The sequence below is a fragment of the Haemaphysalis longicornis genome, unplaced genomic scaffold (genome assembly GCF_048455015.1).
Source record: "Haemaphysalis longicornis isolate Haplotype H1 unplaced genomic scaffold, Haemaphysalis longicornis Haplotype H1 scaffold_6, whole genome shotgun sequence".
Lineage (NCBI taxonomy): Eukaryota > Metazoa > Arthropoda > Arachnida > Ixodida > Ixodidae > Haemaphysalis > Haemaphysalis longicornis.
The window spans coordinates 58494994-58516673 of NW_027526407.1; the positions used below are offsets into that span (position 1 = coordinate 58494994).

Sequence of the window (21680 nt, forward strand, 5' to 3'; positions counted from 1 at the left end):
GTATTTCTCTGCGCCGCAACCGTTCAGGCCCTACAACCACCATTAATTTCTTCTCGGGTCACGGCCGGATCACCACCTCCTAACTTACTTGCATGCAACGGTATACACATTGCTGGGTGCTCGCAAAGAGCACGTTTGCTTCATTGCGCAATAAAATGTTAACGCGTGAGTAAAGTCTCAAAGGGGAAGTCATCGCCACAAAAGTGAAGACGAAGCCTTACATGTGCTTAAGTTCAGATGATTTGTTCATTAAGCAACCACACAGTCATAATCACTACCGCTACCAAATTATGAAAAAAAAAAAAAAAAAAACTCCCGGGCCATCTGCAATAACGGCAAACCTGGGGAGAGGCGAAGCATGCAGTGTATTAGTGCATTCTTGGCCTCGCAACGGAGATGAAACCGTTGGAGTGTAGAGGTATACAGCTTTGCTGTAAAAGTCCCTTGTCTTTGAAGTACGAAGCCCTCTGGCGCGAGGTGTAACCGATCGAGTGTCCCGGTGTTTTTTTTTTTTTTTTTCTAGTACGCGTTGCGAAGCGCTCCAGTGCGAGGCGTAATCGAGAGTCCCGGTATTTTATTTTTTTTTTACCACGCGTTACGTTCCAGCGCGAGGAGTAAACGAGTTTCCCGGTGTTTTAGTACCGTGACTACATGAGACGATGATTACGATGACTACGACGACGACGGGAGACGCCAGGGGCGTCGGAACAGGGGGTTCAGGGGGAGCGACGGCTCTCCCTAATGTACAAATGGGGGAGCACGGCTCCCCCAGTCAAAGAATACTTGTGGACTTCCGCAGGTTCCCTGTCAAACAAGAGCTCGCTGACTGAAAGACAAACAATTCCGAAAATGGCGGCTTGCACGAATAGAATCCTTCTGCGATTTAACCTGCCGTTTCGACACTGTTGCGAAGTCCAAGCGTGGATATCAGTCTCCTTCACTAGCTATTAAATCACTGCTTATGTTTCACCTTAATGTAAAGACGGCGCCTCATAATGTTTGTTAACTGTTAGCACTGGGGAATCCTGTAGATTTAGATAGAATATTCATTTAAGTTTTGATACTTTGATTTTCACGCAGAACGTTAAGGGATTTCTCACTGCTCTCCAGCACCGGTGATGTCGGATAAAAATTGGATTGTACTTTAATTACCTTTATGTCGGTGATTGGGGCTATTTGTTTAGTCTATTCATCTCAATGAAAATAAACGATGATGATGATATCTATGGTGCGTTTCGTCTGGCTCCCCAAGTCTAAAAATAGTTCCGACGCCTCTGGGAGACACCAACATCCCCTTCGCCCGTAAAATACAGGTACACTCTCCAACCATGCGTGCTATGTGTATTTTATACAGTTTCACCGGCCACCCACTTTCACAGAGTGAAACGGCTGCTAAGTCTTTTTTTTTTTTCTTTTTTTTTTTTTGTAGTTCGTGTCGTTGGGAGTCTGCGTTGACCAGCTCGGTGCCGGAACATCAAGAAGGCCTGGTGCAACGAGGCCCGCATTCTTCGCAGGCTCACGACCTCCTGAACATATGTGAAGCCGACCACACCCCCGTCCCAATACCCTCTTGTTCGAATAAATGTTTACCCCTCCTCTTCGTGTCAAAATTGGCATCATTGTTATGAGAGAGTTTTAGTATAGCGGAAAGCACCACTTTAGCGCGCCCATAACGTTAGCGGGCACGCTAACCGTCACGTAACGGGGAGGCGCTTTCCGTTTACGATTGCGGTCCGCAAACGTTAACGCCACAGCTAAAACGCTATACTAAAACTCTTTATTGTCTCCATAGCCTTACCGGCGCTTATTTCGAGCATTTTGTTTGAATATTCACTTCTCACCGTGGAAGGTGGTGGTGAAAACGTTTTATTGAGCTGGAACGGAGTTAGTTGAGCCGTTCCTCTCTTGTGGGGGGCGTCCTCAGTCCAGGAGGCCCTGGGCACGTGCGGCCAGTTGCGCCCGGGATATCAGCTGTTGCTGGTCACCCAGGTCGCCGCTAGCCAGCTGGCCCTCCCACTGCTCAGGGGTTGGGTTGGGAAGGGGGAGTAGAGTTGGGGTTAGGTGGCACTCCCACACCATGTGGTATAGGGTGCATGGGGATGGGCAGTGTTTGCACTTTGGAGAGTACTGTGCAGGATACATAGCATGAAGGCGTGTGCCATGGGGAAAGGTGTTGGTTTGCAGCCGTCGTAAGATGCACTCGTCGGTCTTGGGAAGGTTCGGATGGGGTGGAGAGAAGTGCTGTAAACAGGTTTTTGTGTGCGGACGTTTTTCTTCTTATTGTTAGTCGCAGCTTTAACTATGACCGCGTAGTGTGCGCTCGCCAGTACCACGCGTGAGCACTCTTAGATATGTGACCAGGGACCTTTTTGTATCGGCTAGGGATTTCCACCGCTGTATACTACGGTACTGAATCTTATACCCGTGCCACACGTACACGAAAAAAGGACACAGTGTTACAGGCCTTAAGATACCGAATGACATTATTTGGGCGGGTCGTGCTACACGTAAAAACGCAAAGGCATTAAATGTGATAGGCATGATGGGGATAATGACCAAAAAGAGAAATGCACACATACTTCAGCTTTAAAAACGTAGAGAAAACCGTCTTACAAGGGTTTAAAATGTTTTTTTTTTTTTTTTGTGAAGGAAAACGTTATGAGAAATAGTGTTTTCTAAAAAATGGTGTGAGCCGTTTCTAAAAGTGGCTTCAGCAGTTGGCGTCGCCTGCCAGCGGTAGCCAAATGCGAAAAATTCAAAACGACGAGTGATATGATGTTTTGCCTTTTGCCGCTGTTTTAATGAACTTCGTCTTCTTCAGAACTTCGCCACCAAGAGTGCACAAAAAATCGTCTTATTTCGAAGTTCAGCTACGTTTCCGCGTCAACACTCTGGTGCTGAGAGTTTCGTTGGTTTCATTTGGTGCTCGTCGCGTTCGAGAGTAGGCAAATGTAAGGCGTTCATCACGGCGAATGAGTTGTGCGGAACTCCTTTAACAACAAAAAAAAGACATTAGAGCTAATGACATTGGATTTTGGCGTGTAGCAGCGAATTATTGGCATTAAACCTTAAGGCGTTAAGCGCTTAATGTCATTTTTCGGGTGCGTGTGGCACTGGTATTAGAAGTGCGCCGCCCAGCCAAATCAGACGTCAAACACGTGAGAATCGTAGACTACCGTATTTACACGGTTCTAGCGCTCACCTATTTTACGCTAAAAGTAGCCTTAAAATTTGTGTGCGCGTTAGAATCGGTCGCAAAATTTAAATCGACTTCAAAGCGTCCAGCGGCACCGCCATGGACACAAATTCCCCCCAAAAGCCAAGTCAATCCAATCCAAAACAACCCGTCAACATCGCGCGAGTAAATTTTGGCGTACCCAATCCTCGATAGGCATACCTTAACCAGCCGTTGCACACATGTATTTTATAATTATTTTTTCAGACTAGGTTTCTTTTTTTGTTTCAAATTTTCATGAGAAATCGTACCTGCGCGTGACAGTCGGGGTGCGTTAGAATCGTGCAAATACGGTAATCACAGTGTATAAAACATAAAAAATGGAGGGAAATAATGGGGTGAAAGATGAGCCTCCTGTCCTGATCGTCACGGGTAAACCGCCGCAGCCTTAACGGTGCTGCGTAGAACTACCAGGCGGTGGAGCGCAGGAAGGAAGAGCGACCCGAAACGTCTGCCCGCAACGAGGGCAGTGATCCTTCTTCATCCAGGACCTTAATCGCGAGTGTCAAGGGCTGCGCTAACGCCTCCAGACGTACACATACACCGCATCGTCTGCACAGCGAGGTTCGCAAAGAAAGCCGCAAGCAGAAGCCGCAAATCCGCGCGCGTCTTTCTACTGTCCCGTCTTTGTTACGCGGCAACGTGCCCGTGGGACGATGGCTGGCCCCGGATTGCCTTGGATTGGATCAAGCCCCCGACAACCCGCGCGCTGATGAGGCTCGTTACGCTTGGCGCTACTCTTCTCTCCACAAAGACCGCTTGGACGAGCAAGCTTTCCGCTATGGCAAACGTGCGGTGTGGTACCCATGGCTCTTTCCCCGAGCCGATTCACAAGCCTGCCGCCTCACTATTTTGCCAAGAAGGCCGTTTTGTTGTTGTTGTTGTTGTTGTTGTTGTTGTTGTTGTTGTTGTTGTTGTTTTAGTTCTAGTTGTAGTTGGAAGCTATTGGGTTACGCCTGTCCATTCCGTAGCGCGGTTTTGTCGTCTGCGTTACGATGCCATAATTATAGCTTAGAGGTGGCAGATATATAGTATCGACGCCATTTCCCCCGAAGTTGTTAGGTTTGCGAAGCGCCACAAGCGAGTGCCATGGTGGTTGAAAGTTTGCAATGACCAAATATGAAGGAAGACAAAAAATCTCGGGCCATCTCCACTAACGTGAAACTTAGTGAGGGGCGAAGCATGCATGCAAGTGTATTCTTGGCGCCTTGGCGTTATTGCCAACGGAGATGAAGCCGTTGGGGTGTACAGGTACACAGTTTTGCCGTAAAAGTCTCTTGTCTTTGAAGCACGAAGCTTGCTAGCGCGAGGCGTAAACTAGTGTCCCGGTGGTTTTTTTAGTGCGAGTTACGTTCTAGCGCGAGGCGTAAACGAGTTTCGCGGCGTTTTAGTATCATTACTTCATGAGACGAACGATGATTACGATGACGACGACGACGACAGGAGACGCTAACAGCCCCAGCGTATATGCGTTTCCTAGTCCATACGGCCTTCCGACACCTGACCTTGCTTGTGGGGGTTATACCACAGCATAAACGTACCTAAAGGATACAAAACCACACGCACAGTCCCAGCCCCTAAGGGCCTTGGCCCCTAAGTTTTTTTTTTTTTATCTACGTTGGAAACGACTTCCAAACACCGCTTCACGCAGACCCCTTCTTCCCACCCATTGAGAAGGAAAACCCTTGTGGCAGAAGGGAAAATTTTATTTCGTTTCTGTGGCGCCACTTTTCACTTTATTTGGCGCTGATTTGCCGCGCGTCATTTGCCCACTTGGTGCCTCATTTTCGCTGAACCGAAGAGGCACTATTGCAGCTACCGAGTCACGTTGCACGCAGACAGAAACGCCAGCTCCGCGGGCGGTGGCTACAGCGCCCCTAGCAATCTTCTGTTTCCGCGGACTTGACGCCGCAACCACTGCCACTCGTTTCGTTATGCATCGAGCGGCCGTTCCACAACTCTCCGAGCGGCCGCGCCACAATTCTGAAGGTCGTGCCACCACAATTGAGAGGCCGTGCCATTACAACTGAACGCCCGCGTCATTACAGCAGCTGAGCGGCCGTGCCACCATAACTAAGCGGCCGTGCCAATGTAACTGAGCAGCCATGTTAACCACTCTGAGCGGCCGTATCAGCTCTCTCTCCGGTGACGTGACATCGCTAGCCCGCAATGCGCATCCCGTCCACGTTTTCAATACGGAAGTGTTTTATTCCCGGATACACGAAGATTTCGCTGACGCCATATCCGTCACGGAAGTGACGCCAGTACAACGAAGCAAGCTGCCTGTAAAGGGTGCTCCCCTGCACACAGGGTCGTCTTGCGGGGAAGCAACCTATAGTACTAAAGAGTACGTTATACTTCGGGTTGTTTGTTTTCGGGTTTTATATTTTAACACGAAAGTGTTTTATGCCGCGATACTCGAATATTTCACTGACGTCATATAAGTCACGGAAATGACGCCGGTACACCTTTGCCGAAGCGACCCGCCAGCAGGACGTCGCTCGCCAAACACACCCACAAGACAGCCGCCGACCCGCAAATCATGCTCAGCTGCAGATTTCGCTGCACATTTCACTTTCGTCTTTTACTGATTCCTATGACAGAGGAATCAATCAGAATTTTTTTTTTACCATGACACGTCCTACGTGGTAAGAAGTAGGTTTCACAAATGTACGCCGGCAGACGCGAGGACAAGTGAACCGCCATTTTCTATCGCAGAGTTCTTTGCACGATCTGGAACCCTCAATGCAACGACTCCCGCTCAAGGTCGCCAAAGAACTCTGAGCGCCAGCGCAGCTCTAGCGGCTCTAATGACGACAGGCGGCAGGCGATGAAGCGCTCGTCGCGTGCGAATTATTGAGACCAGTAGACGAAAAATGTGGCAAACTGGAAGGACTTCAAACTCGCCCGACTGATCCGTAATGACACCACCGCGGAGTTTGTGAGCAATGGAGCAGCGTATGGCCTTAGCTGAGCGCTAAGGCGATTCTGGGACGAATGCAAGAAACGCGCACTTTTCTCTCCATTCTTTTTTTTTTTTTTTGCGTGTGTTCCGCCTTTCTAAGAAAGCTTTCACTGGCGCCTCCCGGGACCACCTTCTTGTTCATTTGGGTTCTTAAGTGCGCTTGTCGAGGCGCGAAGTGGTCGCATGCGCGGCAGAAAATGGGCGGCGCGCAAGGTCCGATCGCCAGATGGCGGATGCGGCAGTTGGGCCGTGCGAAAAAGTAAAACCTGGCCCGGCCCCGGCTGCCGTCTTGGCCAATCGCGAGTTGCAGCCAAGCCAAGCGAAGCCGACGAGAGAAGCGTGACAGACGACGCGTGGCAGACGATGCCTAACTTCTTTTTCGTTTCGTTTTTTTTTTTTTTTTGGCGAAACAGAGAAACAAAATGTTGGTTTAAAAAGCCGAATAAAAAGAAGCATGTAATGCGGTTCTGACGAAGAAAAACCAGCTCATAGCTAGATGTAAAAAAAAAAAAAGAGATGGCAGCACGTAAAACACCTTGGGGCCACATGGCGTGCTCGGTTATGTTGTTTGCGCGAAGCAAGCTCCGTGCGCAATCACCACGCACGGTTAATTTAACTGCGCAAGAGTCGGGTAAAACGTTCTGTTGTAACGGAAACGTGTTTCGCAAAATGTTCTTCGAACGCAAATGTTGACGCATCTGACATGGCTGAAAATGATGCCCAGGGACAGTTCGACGCCACGCCCACCAACTCCAATGGTGATCTAATAACTACTTTCTATATATTTTTCTTCTGTCGCCAGCTATGCACCAGACTTATGCGGCCTCGATGCCTGAGCACATCAGAGATGTTTCAATGTCACCGAAGAAAAACAAAAGTGAACAGTATATATATTCAGAATGTCATGTTGACGACCTCTCCCGGCCGGGAAGTTGCTGTGGCTGGCGGCATAAGCCATAACTGCGTCAACGAAAAGTTTCTCTATTTTAACAAACCACAATAACACCCGTAATCTTTGACGAACTGGCGTCAGAGTGGGTCTAGGGCACTTCGAAGTTTGTTATTTTTCAATTTCAAATTTATTCTGTGTTTATACTTTCTTTTCAAATATCTCCCCCTTTCATGTCCCCCCTCCTTTTGGGGGGACAGGCAAAATTGAACAAGAGGAAACGAAAGGAAGCTGAAGAAACTTTAAGGGTAATTCCGCATGCACTGTTGAAATTCACCGCGATCCCCCCCCCCCCCCCCGTTTTCGTACCGACCGTGATCATGACAGTCGCATCTCCGTCGCTGCTTACCATTGGTACAGGTTCCCCGTTCAGCTAATAAAGACCAAAATTTTCAATCGCCAACCAGACAAATGGCGCTTCAGTGTATACAGATAAAAAGAAACAAAGAAAATCGAAGCCCTTGTCTTTGAAGAAAGATGGTTAAAGCGCGAAGATTTCTTCCATGCAACCTGAGTCAATGCCAAAGGGGCCATAATCTACTATCCAAAGCCCAACTTCCACACCGCCAAAATCCAAATTCCTAAGGCTACTGACCCGAAATTCAAAGACAACGTCTAAATCCACACCACAGGCCAAAGCCAAAGTCAAACTCTGCTTAGCGAATGTATTTTATCATCTTCATCATCATCATTAACCGTGTGTACTGCGGAACTATATTGTGCGTATTACGAGAGATCTATTAGGTGTGCAAAGATATCGCAATGTTACGTTACGTGGTGTATAATTGATGTGTACTTTGTGAAACCCATTGCGTAAAGTTGCCTTTCCTGCTGTGTGTTTTACTCGGACGTCAACGCCATGAGCAAGACATAGAAAGCTCCGCTTTAAAAACAAGAGCAGGAGGGGAAGTAAAGGTATACAGCGTCAATCCAAACCACAAAAAAGAACTCAACCGTGTACGCTCGGGGAATGCTCCCGAATGTTAAACAGCAGCATTTCACCTTTTTTTTTTTCCTCAAGAAGAGGAGCATGCGGTTAATGCGTGCTGCCAGTGAACAGCTATCTTCCGATACTGAAGCACACTAAAAAAGCCCGAAACCGGCCCAGGCTTGAAGCCTTGGGAGAAAAAGTTTTTAGGCCTACCACTCGAAGCGCTATAGTGGCCATAAAACGGCCATAAAACAAAGACGAATGAATGACGTACCAATTCAAACCGCAAGTCAGCCTCTCACGACGTATGGGCATATGTCGTCTTTAGTGAGTGAGTGAGTGAGTGAGTGAGAAAGTAGGTCAATAATTAAGGAAGGAAGGAAGGAAGGAAGGAAGGAAGGAAGGAAGGAAGGAAGGAAGGAAGGAAGGAAGGAAGGAAATCCCCGACACACAGCTGATACCCGCATCTTCTGGATTTGAAGAGACTATTGACCCAACTGCAACGCGGATCCGACGTAGCCATGAACGGGTCGGTCACCCCGTATGACTCGTTACTGCGCGGCATCAGGTCGATTCGTGACTCAACGACTGGACCTTTTAGTTAAAAAAAGATGGCGAAGGCAGAAAATCAGCAAGAGAAAGCAATATCCCAAGAGGGAGAAATGAAAAAATTGATTTTCAGTATTTCAGTTCAAGCAACGGCGAGGGGGCATGCCTGTCAATCGCTTCACAGTCGGAAACCTTAATCACGAAGTCCGTTCGCCCACCCCATCGATGGACGCGCCCGTCTTGTGACGCACCGCAGACAGATGTTTGAGCGTTCAAAACTACTGAGGAGAGCATCTCTTCGAACAAGGAGATAAAAAAATAGATATACTGACGCCACATTCGGGACGCTGCCGCGGAAACCGTGAAGCCGACGGACAGATGGCAAAGCCATTAAACGAACGCTTACGACCCCAAGGCGTGAGCGACAATGGCTTGCCGAAACGTCAGTGGGTTCAAATGTTGCCCTAACGTGAAATCGGAAACAGAACTGAAGAGGGAAGGTTACGTGAAACCAAAAACACGGAGGGCGTGCAGACCGCAACACCACACCCCAAAACGAAACTTCAAGGCGCGTGCTGTCTTTTTTATTTTTTTAAATCGAAGCATGAAGTGTCTAGACCAAAAAAAAAAAAGCATTCAAAGCCCACTGAGGGTAAACACACGAATATTGCCGGCAGCAATGGCTTCAGAAAAAAAAAAAAAAAACAGAAGGTGGGGGGAATTATCGCCCTGTACAGAAAAAAAAAAAAAAATATTAAGTTTACACGTATCCAACTGTGTTCTCTCCACCCTAATATACAACACGATACACGGAACTTCCAGTACAATGTTCCTTCCATTTGAGCTTCGATTACGTTCACGAACACACCAGCCAGCACCATTCATGCACCGCATTATCGCACGCAGCGGCGTTCAGTGTCGTCTGCTTACGGTTGCAGTTCGCAGACGACGTGCGCCTCGCCTGTTCTAGTGATCGTCTGCTGCCTTTCATACTCGCTTCGTTTTTCGTTTCCTTTCCGGCGTTACGTAAACGTCCTTTCAGCCCGACAATGAAGAAAAAGAAAGAGAAATGAAGCTTAGTCGTGATCGAGTACTCAGCAAATAATGACAATAAAACAACGTAAGCATAACAGTAGGCTCCGCGAACGCACGACTCGGACGTGCACGCTGCTTTTTCCGGAGTTATATCGCCGTCAGCGCCAAGTTTTCGGGGGGCCTCCGCCATGCGCAACGCTGATGGTAGACGACCCGCGAACGCCAAGCTTGCGCGTCGCGAGTTTTATAGGAAAAACGCGTTGAGCAACGCTTGCACGCCCTCAAGGGCAGCGCGCATGAAAAGCGCTCGTGCGGCGCGCATGCGTGTTTCTGCGTACAGCTCGCGTTTTTTTTTTTTTTTTTTTTTCGGCGCGCATGCGTGCTTGTGCGTGCAGCTCGCGTTTTTTTAGCTATTCGCAGTGGAGGAAGAAAAGTTTGAGAATCTCGGACCCGGAACATAGGGTCTGGTCACTTCCTGGCTCAAAACGCATTAGCGCAGGTAAACGCAGCGAAACGAGGAATACCAGGACTTCAGAGAGCGATAAGCCGAAGATGTGGACGCGCACAAAAAGAGCGCCAAAATTCGAACTCCAAAATGGATGAATGTTCATCACGCGATGAGGATAGCCAGTTCGTGTTTTAATGTTAATAGCCTTATCGGGTGCATCACCCAGTTTTTTTTTGTTTTGTTTTTTTTTGGTCTCTTGAGTTTTCAGTTCTATTCCAGCACAAGCATTGTATACACATATCTGTAGTTTAGCCAAGGAGGTTAGTTTAGCTAGCGCAGCACTTATCCTCAAACCATGGATTCATAGCTCTTGAAACGCCCGTAAAACGTTATGCTGCCATTTGCTATGAAGCGTGATGCTTTCAAACCGCAATGTCCGTTCTCTACTTTAGGACCATGTGGTTCTTTTTTTATGGGTAAGCATGCGCTGGAGAGCGAGAGAGTGAGAGGGAGAGAGAGGGAGAGGGAGAGGGAGACGTTTATTTGAGCCGCTGAAGTGGGAGTGGTTCCCTACATAGTCCGGGAATCCACGAGATGAGTAGAAAGCTTTCGCTATGGATGCGGGCTGCGTTCCATGGGCGCGATAGATTCCCAAGAACTGCGCCCTGAACACCCCCCCCCCCCCCTAAAAAAACAATTTATAGTAGATAACCGGCGCTATCCTAAGTTAATTGTGTCGGCCCAGTCATATACGTGGTCTTCAGCGACCGCCGTTTGGTAAAAATGAGCGTTCATCTCGCCGGAACTTCTCAGTAATGACACGCAAAAAAAGAAAAGTTCGAATCTCTCACTGTAGAGCACCTCCTGAAAAACAGATTGTCTTGGGGCGTGTATACAACGCATAACCGGATCCTTTGAAGACGTTCGTACATGCGCCTTGGCCATGCATGCACAACTGCAGTCGCACTAGAGTATTTTGAGCTTGCATGCCTCTGGAACTTCTTGCAGTTGAAATCTCCCCATGACTGCAGCAGGCCAGGATAGTTCTGTCCGCCGTCTTTCACATCTCTCCCAAAGTGGGCCGCGTTAGGACGCGCTAGAACCCACGGCAACCAGTTTCGCGAACTCGGCGTCTGCGCTCCCCACTTCCGGAGCGAACGCACGTGAACTGGTGAAGAAAAGAGCACGCGAGAGATCACGCCACGAACGCCGGGCAGTGGGTTCTCGAACGGAGAGCAGAGAACGTGATACACGCACGAACAGGAACGGGTGCTGTGTAGCGAGTGGCTTTCCCGGCAGGCCCCGCGGGCGCGGCACCGGGAGGCCAGTGTTATCTGGCCTAACTTACCCGGGTGGCAGTGCCATAAAGCTAGAATATACCGGGAGTCATTAATAGAGAGTTATAGCAGAGCGGAGATCTGGTCCCGGTGCGGTTCCCGGTACACCTGCGTGCGCACAACCAGTTTTCCCGCATCTGCGCATGCGCAGTAGCGCAGGTCGCTTACCGTGTACCGTACCGGGACCAGATCTCCGCTCTGCTATAACTCTCTATTAATTGATTTAAATACAGCATTCAATATCGAAGTCCAGCTCAAATAAAAATCAAGGATCGAAATTACACGGATGCACAGCTCAACGTCGCCGCTGGTGCAAACGTCCGCTATAGTCACGTTCTCGCGAGTACCGTGACATTTGGGCACTAGAGGTCCAAACACGTGTGCGGAAAATGACGCGTTTCGGCAAGCGTTTTCCCTGTCCGGAAAACCGTCCGGCAGCAGTCAGGAACAAGCATGAGGAATATGGGACCGGTTTTGGGGAGGGGAAAAAAACGTGTGCGGAAACGCGTCGCTTTCCGCACATGTGTCTGGCGCTTAAGTAGCCGCTTTAAGTCCATGACGTAGATATGCAACAATGTGCGAAACAAAGATGTCGGCGCAGGCAGGTTTGCGGAGCCCTGCTCCCGGATTTTTTCGCGGGGGAGTTTTGTATATGGCCAGGTTGCCATAGAATTTTCGTTTCCGTGAACAAAAACTCCCGAGGCTATACTCGGAACGGTGAAGGCGGGGAACTGCGGGGAAGGCACTGCGAAAGCGGGAAATTTGAATTTCATTAGAAAAACCTTCGATCCATTCATCAAGAAAGGAGTGAGACTGGGCGGCGGGGAGCGTGATAGGTGGTAGCAGTAAGCGGATAACGGCGCCACAGCATGACGATTCACTGCTCTGCGCTTCGGACAGCTTTCACATTCAGTGGAATGGCTTTAATTTTTTTTTCTGTTGCAGGCGGTAGCTGTCCTAGGCAATATAACCAGCTCTGCTTTTCGTCTATTCGTCTACCCGCATTCTAACCTTCTCGTCGCCTCGACAGCCTTGAAGTTAACTCCCTCTGTGCTACCCTTAAATCCAAGTTCTGGAAGCAGAATATTTCCGTCATGTAGATTTAGATAGATAACCTCGCATCCTAACACTATGTGCCATATAGTTTCTGTTTATTTTCCGCAGACCACGCATACCCCATCATTTCGTGTATAAAAGGTCTCAGTTCAAAAGCACTGCCCTTGGAATTGTCAAAATTTAGGTTTCTCAGCCCTGTAAATCTCTAACGACGTTTGAGCTTCCATTTTTCCTCCTCCATTTATTCGTTTCAATCTGCCTTGCCGCTTTTTTGGTTACCTTGGCTGTCTTGGATTCTCCACTGTCCTTTCCGTATTTCATAGTTAGCCTTCTAGTCTTCCTTAGCCACTGCGTGTCCACGCTTTTTATGTATACGCACGTAAAAACCTTAGCTGTCCACCTACGTTGATCCATTACTCTCAGCCTCCTCTCAAAACATATTTTAATCTGTATTTCTCCAACTTCAAAAGACGCCCAGCCCACATCTCCCTGCACTGATTCGGTCAGTTGTTTTACCACAGGCTCCTAAGACCAAACGGCCTAACGCTCTCTGCATGGTGCCCTTCAAGGCAGAGTACTGCATTCGCAGGTGTGAGACCCGGAACCATTACTACTTTTCACATTCCTCTCACTACTTCCTCCTTGTTATACCCCCACGGAGCTCTATGCTTGATTACAGCTGCGTTTCGCTTTCCTTTACCCTTACATTGTTCCACGTAAATTGTTAAGCAGTTGTTTCCTTCGTTTATCCACACCCCCAAATATTTATTTTCCTTGACTCTAGGCAATTCGCCATGCTGGATTAACACTGCGCCAGAGCTAGTGTCATTGAAAACCATTATTAGCGATTTTTCAGTGCCAAAATTTAACCCGAGGTCTGTGGCTTATGGTTATGAGCCATTGCATATCGGTCTGATTATCAGCTAAAAAAACAATGTCGTCTGCGTATACCGTTCCCGTAATACACACAGCCTGGTGTACAATCATTCTGCTACACTCTTAATAAAAAAAGGTAGTAAAAGTGTAGTAACGGCCGTATTTACTAACTCCTAACGAACCTTACTACCGCGCGGTACGGTACGTTGACTCTGCCACTAGCAATCGCCTGGTTAGGAAATTAACTGAGTGTAGGAAGTAGTTTGCACTCGATTAAGGCCGTGCTTATGACTAGGTTATGCATGGCCAGTTAGTAAATGCATGTAGCTCAGAACAGTGTTATCGCTAGGACTTTACTAGTGGAGGTAGTGGTGCTTACTGCCTGCTTCAGTTAGTAACCCTGACTAGTGCTACATTTACTAACTCCAGTTAGGCTGGGACAAGTAACTTGTTAGTACTCCATCAGTGAATACCCCGACCTTTTTTTTTAAGAGTGTACCTTTATTATCTCGTCCAAGATGTGCGTTATGTTACCCTGCCCGTATCTGAGTGCGTACATCCTGTCTCTGCCGATGGCTACAAGCGTGGTTCTTATGCCCCGTTTAAACGAACAGATCTGCGTTGTGCTTTTCGGAAACGATATCGGATGCGTTGTATCACCCGACGATTGCGACGGTGTTGTGTGCAACAGACGTGCGGACGCTAAAACCACTGCATCAGAAAAAAAAAGAAAAAATAATAACGCGCTAAACCTGGCGACGAAATTTCTGGAAAACAGGCAGCAGTGGTAAGCTTCAGTTCTGATGGGCGTAAACAGACAACTGCGTTCTCTATACGTCCGCTTTGATCAATGCACGCGCAAAATAGTATCGTTACGCGACGTTATACTAGTCGAAATCGCGTGATCGGACAGCCCTTTTCTTTAAGGAAACAGCTGCAAAAGTGCGCGGGGAGACATCACACGTGACTTGCGAGCCCATGGTTTCGCAGCCTGCGGTTACGACCCTTGACGCTCGCCGGTTCGCTCACTCGACTCGACAGTCAGGAAAGAGGGCTTCACCCAATTTCGATTCGCCCGTTCTGAAGTGAGTTTATCGCTGCATGCGATCCGATGCGCTATCCAAAAAAAGAAAATAGAATGACAAGCTACGAATCCTCGGCGATACGCCTGCATACTACGAGTGTTCGAGCTCCGTTTATTGGCAAAGCAGCCCAATAAACCACTGCCTAAGGGTGACACAATGACACTGGTTCTATCTTGTGCACTAAACGCTTCACGCCAAGCAAGACAACTCACCATTTGCCGTACAACGGTGCCGTTGGCGATATCTGAACGCGGCAGCTGTCAGTCAGCTGATCTGCGGCGACGACTTCACTCGCGTCTTGCAACAGGCAGGCTGTAAGACGCTGCACAAAACAGTACATGACGTCGAGGTATTACCAGAGTCATTCAATTCATCTCTGGTCATGAAACTCCCGGCCAAGTTTCGTACGGGAACAAAGGCTACCACGAGGGGCGCAACCGCAGATCGGAGGGCATCGGGCGGCCGCCGCTGCTCTGTAGCCAGACCGGCAGGCACCAACGCAGTAGCATCACGCCCGTTCGCACCAAATTTTTTGCCACTCACAAAATGATAAGTTCATTTGAGCGGCCTACGACACGTAAAGCGAGAGCGCACTGCTGATAAGGCGGCGAGTGTCATTTTTATCTTGCTCCGTGGTCCGTTCCCTGCCAAACGCGCTCTGACCACGCCCCCGGCTGCCTCCGATCAACACCAGCGCCGCGGCGCGGCAGCGCACGAAGCTCTCCCATAGCGTGACGGCGAAGTTTCATGACCAGAAAGGCATTGAAGGACTCTGGTATTACTTTGAGTTCGGTGGGGCGCAGCTTGGAATGCAATACAGCTTTCTTGCTGCCCGGACAAGCGCTGCCCCATGACCGTTTTCTATACTACGGCGCTCACGTTGCAGCCTTTGCGCCACTGCCAACAACTGGTATACTCGCTAGTAAGTGTACGCAGAAGGTTATCACACTCGTAAAAGAAACAGCCACTTTTTTCGCGTACCCAAGCTAATCGTGGCAGACCCAACGGTATGGAATCACTCGCACATGCCTTGCACGGGAGAACGATCTACCACCAGGCATTGAAGAAGGGGGCTGCGCATTACTGCGCATGGCCATTGCGCCGTACGTCGCCTTAGCAGCAGAGGCGCGGAGTACCAACGTGACCGCGCCTGTAGCGCACACGCACGGTTCCCCGCATATAGAGCACGACAGGTGATGGGGGGCAACCTTGGCTTCAATTTGTGAAAGTTCGAAAAAAAATCGAAGATGGCCTTGCTTTTAATAGTCTCAAAATATATACCACGATCCGGCCGTTACCTAACAGAAGTAGAGTGCTGTTTTGAAATACAACCATTATGATCACATAAACTAAAATTGGCACGAAGATTGAAAAAGAACAGAAGAATAACACTACAAAATTTGAACTACCTAGCTTGTTTAGTTGCAGAGGAAAACGGCCCCACACTTGGGCAATTTTCAATTTTTTTTTTCAATTTGGGAATTTTTGTTAATAAAACTCGCTTTGCCCGCCAAATGCGAATACGTGAAATCATTTGAGAGTATGCAAAGTCTTTATAAAAAGAACTAGGGTGATAGCTGCAGTAACTTTTGTTTTACAGTGGTAGGAGTTAAAAATTTTCTGCGAGCCGCTCAACGCGCCAGTGACCCGAGCCGACCTAGGGATTTTTTTTTTTTGAGGAAGCGAATTTTTTTCCCCACAAAATAACTTCAAATATGTTTCCCGTGCGCACAAGGATCTATGCACTAATACCTGGATGTAACGAACCTCTTTGTAACGAATTCCTGGATATAACGAAGTTTTCCAATTCCCCATTGCCTCCCGGGCCCTATTGAAGCCCATATATTTGCGAACTCTATATAACGTAGGCATGCGACGGTTCACCTCGATGTAACGAATGCGCTACGCCGATGAGCCATTGTTTTTGTCCTTTTTCTGAAAGATCGGTTGGAGAAATGCACTAATTTAGCGAATTTCTTCCGCACCGCAAACTACCGTGAGTTTCCAGGTGTGAGTGCGGGGTCGATCGGTTAGGTGCTAGGCATGCCTGTCGGCGTGTATAGTCGCGCGTCTCCACTGCTATCTGTGGTGTCGGTTCGTCGGTGATGGGTTAAGCGTCTAGAATGCATGCCGTCTCCACCGGCGAAAAAGAAGAACGTCGCCACCAGGTACAGTATCCCAGCTATAGCATTCCCTCAACAATTTTGATTGCGGAAAAGAGCGTGAAGTTCGCGAAAAGGCGCCCTTTCAGGATACGTTTGGTGCTTGAAATTTATGCATTAAGGCACCGGAAAGTCTCAAAAGGCAAGTGATCCTCAGGTTGCGCTTGTTAATATATATATATATATATATATATATATATATATATATATATATATATATATATATATGTGAACACGCTTCCTTGGGGCGCCGTATAGTGTCTGAGTTAGTGAGAATGCAGCCGGCTCAAATCACGCGGCTTTTCACTGCGAAATCAATTCTTGAAGGGTACGCTCGCATTCACTGATGTCTAGTATTTTGGCTTCGTTTCTCCTTCATTCCCGCGAGCCTTAACTCGAAAAACCTGCATGTAACCAAAAATTACGATGTTTTGTCAACTTTGTTTAATCCAGGTTTAACTGTATACATATATATATAAAAGTGTCGTCAAAATCAAAGGACAGGCCTGTCTGATCTCTTGTGGGAACACCCTTTGGTATCAAAACATCATTGCAAGAGGTACAAGCCGATCGCTCCTTTATTGCTTGCACAGCCAGGGCCCGTTTGCCCGTACGCACCCGATTAAATTCCCGCTAACGAATAAGACGCCAATAAATTGAATTCGGCCACGGCAAATAAGCCGGTTGCCAGAAAACCCAACAGAAACGCTACCTTAACCGAGCGTTTGTATCAGTTTCGGGCAAACGACTTATTACCTATACAGTGGTAAAGTAGTAGTTGAGAACTTATTCCCCCACTTATCGCGTTCGGGCAAACGGGCCCAGGCATTCTGCTTTGAAGTACAGCAACAGCTTCCGAGTCCCGTAATGCGAACGCCCCTTCGAATTTTCGGTTTTTCGCCAGTGCACACCGAACTTAATTGTGCGACTGTATATGCAGCAACCACACTGCAATCAACCCGTGACCTTCCCCCGTGAAAATGGAGAGCATTTCTAGTAAGAAATCATAATTTGCAGCTTCATTTCTGACTAAATGTACCGATTCTAGCCAGAATCAACAGCTTCCAACTAGAAAAATTCTCTCTAGCTAGAAACGATTATTTCCAGCCTTTTTTTATTTCAGCTGGACTGACAAATGCTAGCTGGAAGTAATAGCTGCCATTCAGAACAAAATCTCGATCCACCTAGAAAAGAGGTAAAAACTGAATTTCTAGCAAGAAATTCTGCCGATTTCTAGCTAGAAGAAATTTCTAGTTCATAATCCAGTTAGGAAAAATATTTACACCTGCCGCCCCCCGTGAAAACTGAAAGAGCATTTCTACAAAATCATAATTTTCTGCTTCATTTCTGATTAGATTTACAGATTCTAGCTGGAATCAACAGCTTCTAACTAGAAAAATTCTCAAGTCTAGCTACAGACGATTATTTCCAGCTTGCAAGTTTTTCTTCCAGATGGACGGACAAATGCTAGATGGAAGATAGCTGCCAGCGGGAACAAAATCTCAATCCAGCTAGAAATGACCTAAAAACTAAATTTCTAGCTAGAAATTCTGCTGATTTCTAGCCAGAAGAAATTTTGGGTTCAATAATCCAGCTAGAAAAAATATTTTCACCTGGGTTGCCACTTGTCCCTTGCCATTTTCCCTTTGCCCCACCCCAAAGAATCACATGTGGTATAAACGCCATGTGGCATTTCCATTTCGGAAACGCCGACCACGACGAAGAGAGGTGCCAAGACACAGATAGTCCAGTGCAAAAATAACGACTCTGCATTTATTGAATGCGTTGTTTTTTCGCCTTTTTCTTTGCTTCGTTCATTGTCGAAGACTATGTACAACACGTAGTAGGGATGTCTTTTCTCTCTCTCTCTCTCGTATTTTCCATCTTGTAACTCCTAAGGTACTTCATAAATATACATATGTACAGGACTCTTTGCGTAATCTTAAAAAGAAATATTACAGGTATTCATAAATTATGTTGGGCACGCACTGTACATTAGACAATCGCAAGAGTACAGCGGCAGGAGAACCCTAGGCACAGAGAAGTAATGATCATCGTGACAACATATGGAGCGAGAGAGAGAGTGATGGGGGAAAAAAGGAGCATGAATGTGATTTCACAGACAGACATGCATCGCCTCTCGAAACAAAAGAAGAAACCAAACTTCTCTCACACCCAGCAAGATGCTTGCACCAACGATGGAAGCAACGAAACACAGACGGTCGACTAAGGCGGCGCCCTGGTGGCGACATCGCAGCCATCTGCGATCTTAAAAACCACTATGCGTGACTCGTACCACGTTCATTTATTTGTACGCAAGGAAAACGTTCGTGCACCGTTGCACAGTTCATTCCGAGCTGCCTTAGAAATTTCGAGGTGCAAGCTTTAGGCCCATGAGTAACTCATCTTTAACAACTTAGAATGCTGCTTCTGTCTAAAGCTGGCCAGAAACGTGGCCGGATGAATTTGGTGAATAAAAACGAATGAACTTCAAAGGCGCACCTTCATGTTTCCACAATTTCCAAGCGATTCCAGACTATTTAGGTATGACAGTTTGCACCAAAAGTTCCTATACCAACTAACGTTTTACATAGGAAAACTTCAGTTCAAATCTTCTACGATATTCGGTGCTTATGTCTTGAGGAAGACTACAGCAAAGGTGCACGAACGCAACCCTGGCGCAAAAAGAAAACGATCTATGGATATGAATAATTAAAGTTATTAATACTTTGTGGTACAATAGGTCGCTCTGGCAAGCAGAACTCCACAACTTAGAAGTTCTGCAGGCGACATCCTAACGTCTATCTTTAAAATAAATAAAAAGAGAACAGAAAAAAATGCAACGACGCCGAAAACAGCTGCACTGGACTGAAACAACACCTTCTAAAGACAATAAGAGCATGTCAAGTTGCATAGCTGCCAACGGGCTAAATTCCCACACTCTGAGCTTGGCAATCATGTCCCTTGTTACCCGCATCTCAACAATATGATAGAGGCTCAGCGCAGTTTCCTTTTAGGTTTTGCATAATGTATTCATGCACTAAGGCGAGTGCTTTAATACGTGTTGCACGATAGGCGACCAATAAAACCAAACGCCATGCATGGCATCATCCGTATACTAAGAACTGTGTGTCATATGGCGCAACGTTTTTTGGCGCTTCCTTGTTAGCAGAGGAATCTAAAGATAATAATTATGGCATGAGGTGGAGGCACCTGGGAGGAGTTTGAGCTGAGCACATGAGCTACACACAATTTGCGCTGAAAAGACAATCATGATGGAGTTCTCACGGCACGCCAATCAGGCTCACGTGTAAGAAGCATCCATAACTGATGGGCAAAGCCTTCCTGTTTCACATAGCTATTAAAAAAGCACTACTTTAAGCTTTTAATATGGGATATGAATGCCGTCAATTGCAGAACTATACCTCCTACAGCTGGAATTCTCGCACGACTACAAAGAATTCCCGAGTGGCAAATGCTCGGCGGCAGACTGTGCCATCTCACATTATATCAAAAACCCTCCGCACTCTTAGTGGCGCGAAACTGCATCGTCAATCTATGCAAGACAATAAATTAGGCAATGATAAAAAAGAGTGAGACCATAGGATGTTTGGAGCTAACTGAAGGAGCTCTGACATGAACGACGCCAGCAGGCAAATAGAGAAACTCACAAGCACATGGCCATGGCAAGGAGTAGAGCAATGACCAGACACCTGAGACAAAGCCACAGGCACTGAAAGGCGATGAGTCAAAACGAAATTTGCCGTTTTTCTCTTATCAACCGAGTGAAAAAACAAAGAGCCAATGAAGACATTTCTTTCGAGATGTGGGGCTTGGAACGGAGGTTCTAATCCTTCACTATTCACTGAACAAGCATTTCGACCATGCAGGCAAAGGAACACTCAAACCAGAGGCAAACAGACGGGAAACGAAACAAGGCGGCACCAGCTCACTCTCAACGATAAACAAACACTCCTCTCTCTCATGACACTAGCTTAAAAAACACTCAGGGACTTGGCTGAGTTGCACAGAGATGAGAAAGAATGGTTGGTAATAAAATTAATCAACAAGCCGTAAACATGACAAAGGAAAAAAAAAAGAAATGAACAAAGAAATGGCGGAAATACCCAGATGGTTCTCTCATAGGACTCTGCAAGGACACATTCGTTTTTTTTTTTTTGAAAGTCTCTGAGAAGTCTGTCGAAACACAGAAACAACGAATAGACACGCTCTTTGGATCCACGATGCCAGGGGAAGCTTCCGTCGTCTCAGGCGCTGACAGTGACGGCTGGAGCGGTGGTGGTTAGGAGGCTGACGTCCTGCCAAGCACGTCTTCATTGGCGTGAGCGAGCGGTTTGCACGAAAGTTCCTTCGCTCAGTCCAAAGCAGAAGCAGCACCTTTCTTTCGCTATGCACTTTGGGAAGCATTTATATTAACGATGAAATAGACAAGACAACTTTCTGGATGACTATTTTGGTTTTGTGAGGTTGTGACGACTCGTTGCGGCACACACCCCGTCACACACGTCCTGGTGCACGCGACACAGCCCCAAGTCAATCTCGGGAGCAACGGGCATGACCGCTGGGAGAGGGCTTGCAGGCAGTGTGGTGGTAGTTGGTGGCACTTTTGATGACGGCGCCGGAGCCGTGCGAGACGTCACGGGGTCCGCCGCCTGGCTGGGAGGGCGGGGCTTTGCGCAAGGCTGACGGGCGACTCCACGGTTGCGGCCAGTCACGTTTGGGCACAGCGTGGCGACACAACACCGCACGCAATGGCAACACACTAGCAGTCACCGTGCTACACCTCGGTTGCCAACCGGCTTTCGTCCCGATAATGGTCCTCTATCACGTACACTGCGCTGCCGCCGGTGGCGGTGACTGGCTGGCCGGTCTGAGGCTGCTGCTGTTGCTTGCTGGATGCAATGTCGTCCTCTTCAGCTACCATGCCATCAGCCATCCTCGAATCACAGCTGTGCAGGGAAGAGAAGGAACAGAACAAAAGAATGTTAAGTACACATTCACTCTAAACCTACATCTGTCTCTTTCACACTA

At 47.6% G+C, this 21680-nt stretch overlaps 2 protein-coding genes across 3 annotated transcripts in view; both read right to left on the reverse strand.

Annotated features, from left to right (window-relative positions):
- LOC144141578 (uncharacterized) overlaps nt 1–15059 on the reverse strand; it is a 229365-nt gene extending 214306 nt beyond the window's left edge. For both annotated transcript variants that reach the window (XR_013316646.1, XM_077673119.1), the window contains exon 1: nt 14679–15059. Coding sequence is in view for 1 of the 2 variants with exons in the window: in XM_077673119.1 (XP_077529245.1) it covers nt 14679–14806 (128 nt within the window). In the remaining variant the exon portion in view is untranslated. The remainder of the gene's footprint in view (nt 1–14678) is intronic.
- A 3315-nt stretch (nt 15060–18374) lies between these two features.
- Nucleotides 18375–21680, reverse strand: part of LOC144142757 (uncharacterized) — a 206554-nt gene continuing 203248 nt past the window's right edge. Inside the window, exon 11 of the mRNA XM_077674455.1 lies at nt 18375–21598. Within this exon, the coding sequence (XP_077530581.1) occupies nt 21427–21598 (172 nt within the window). The 3' untranslated portion in view covers nt 18375–21426. The remainder of the gene's footprint in view (nt 21599–21680) is intronic.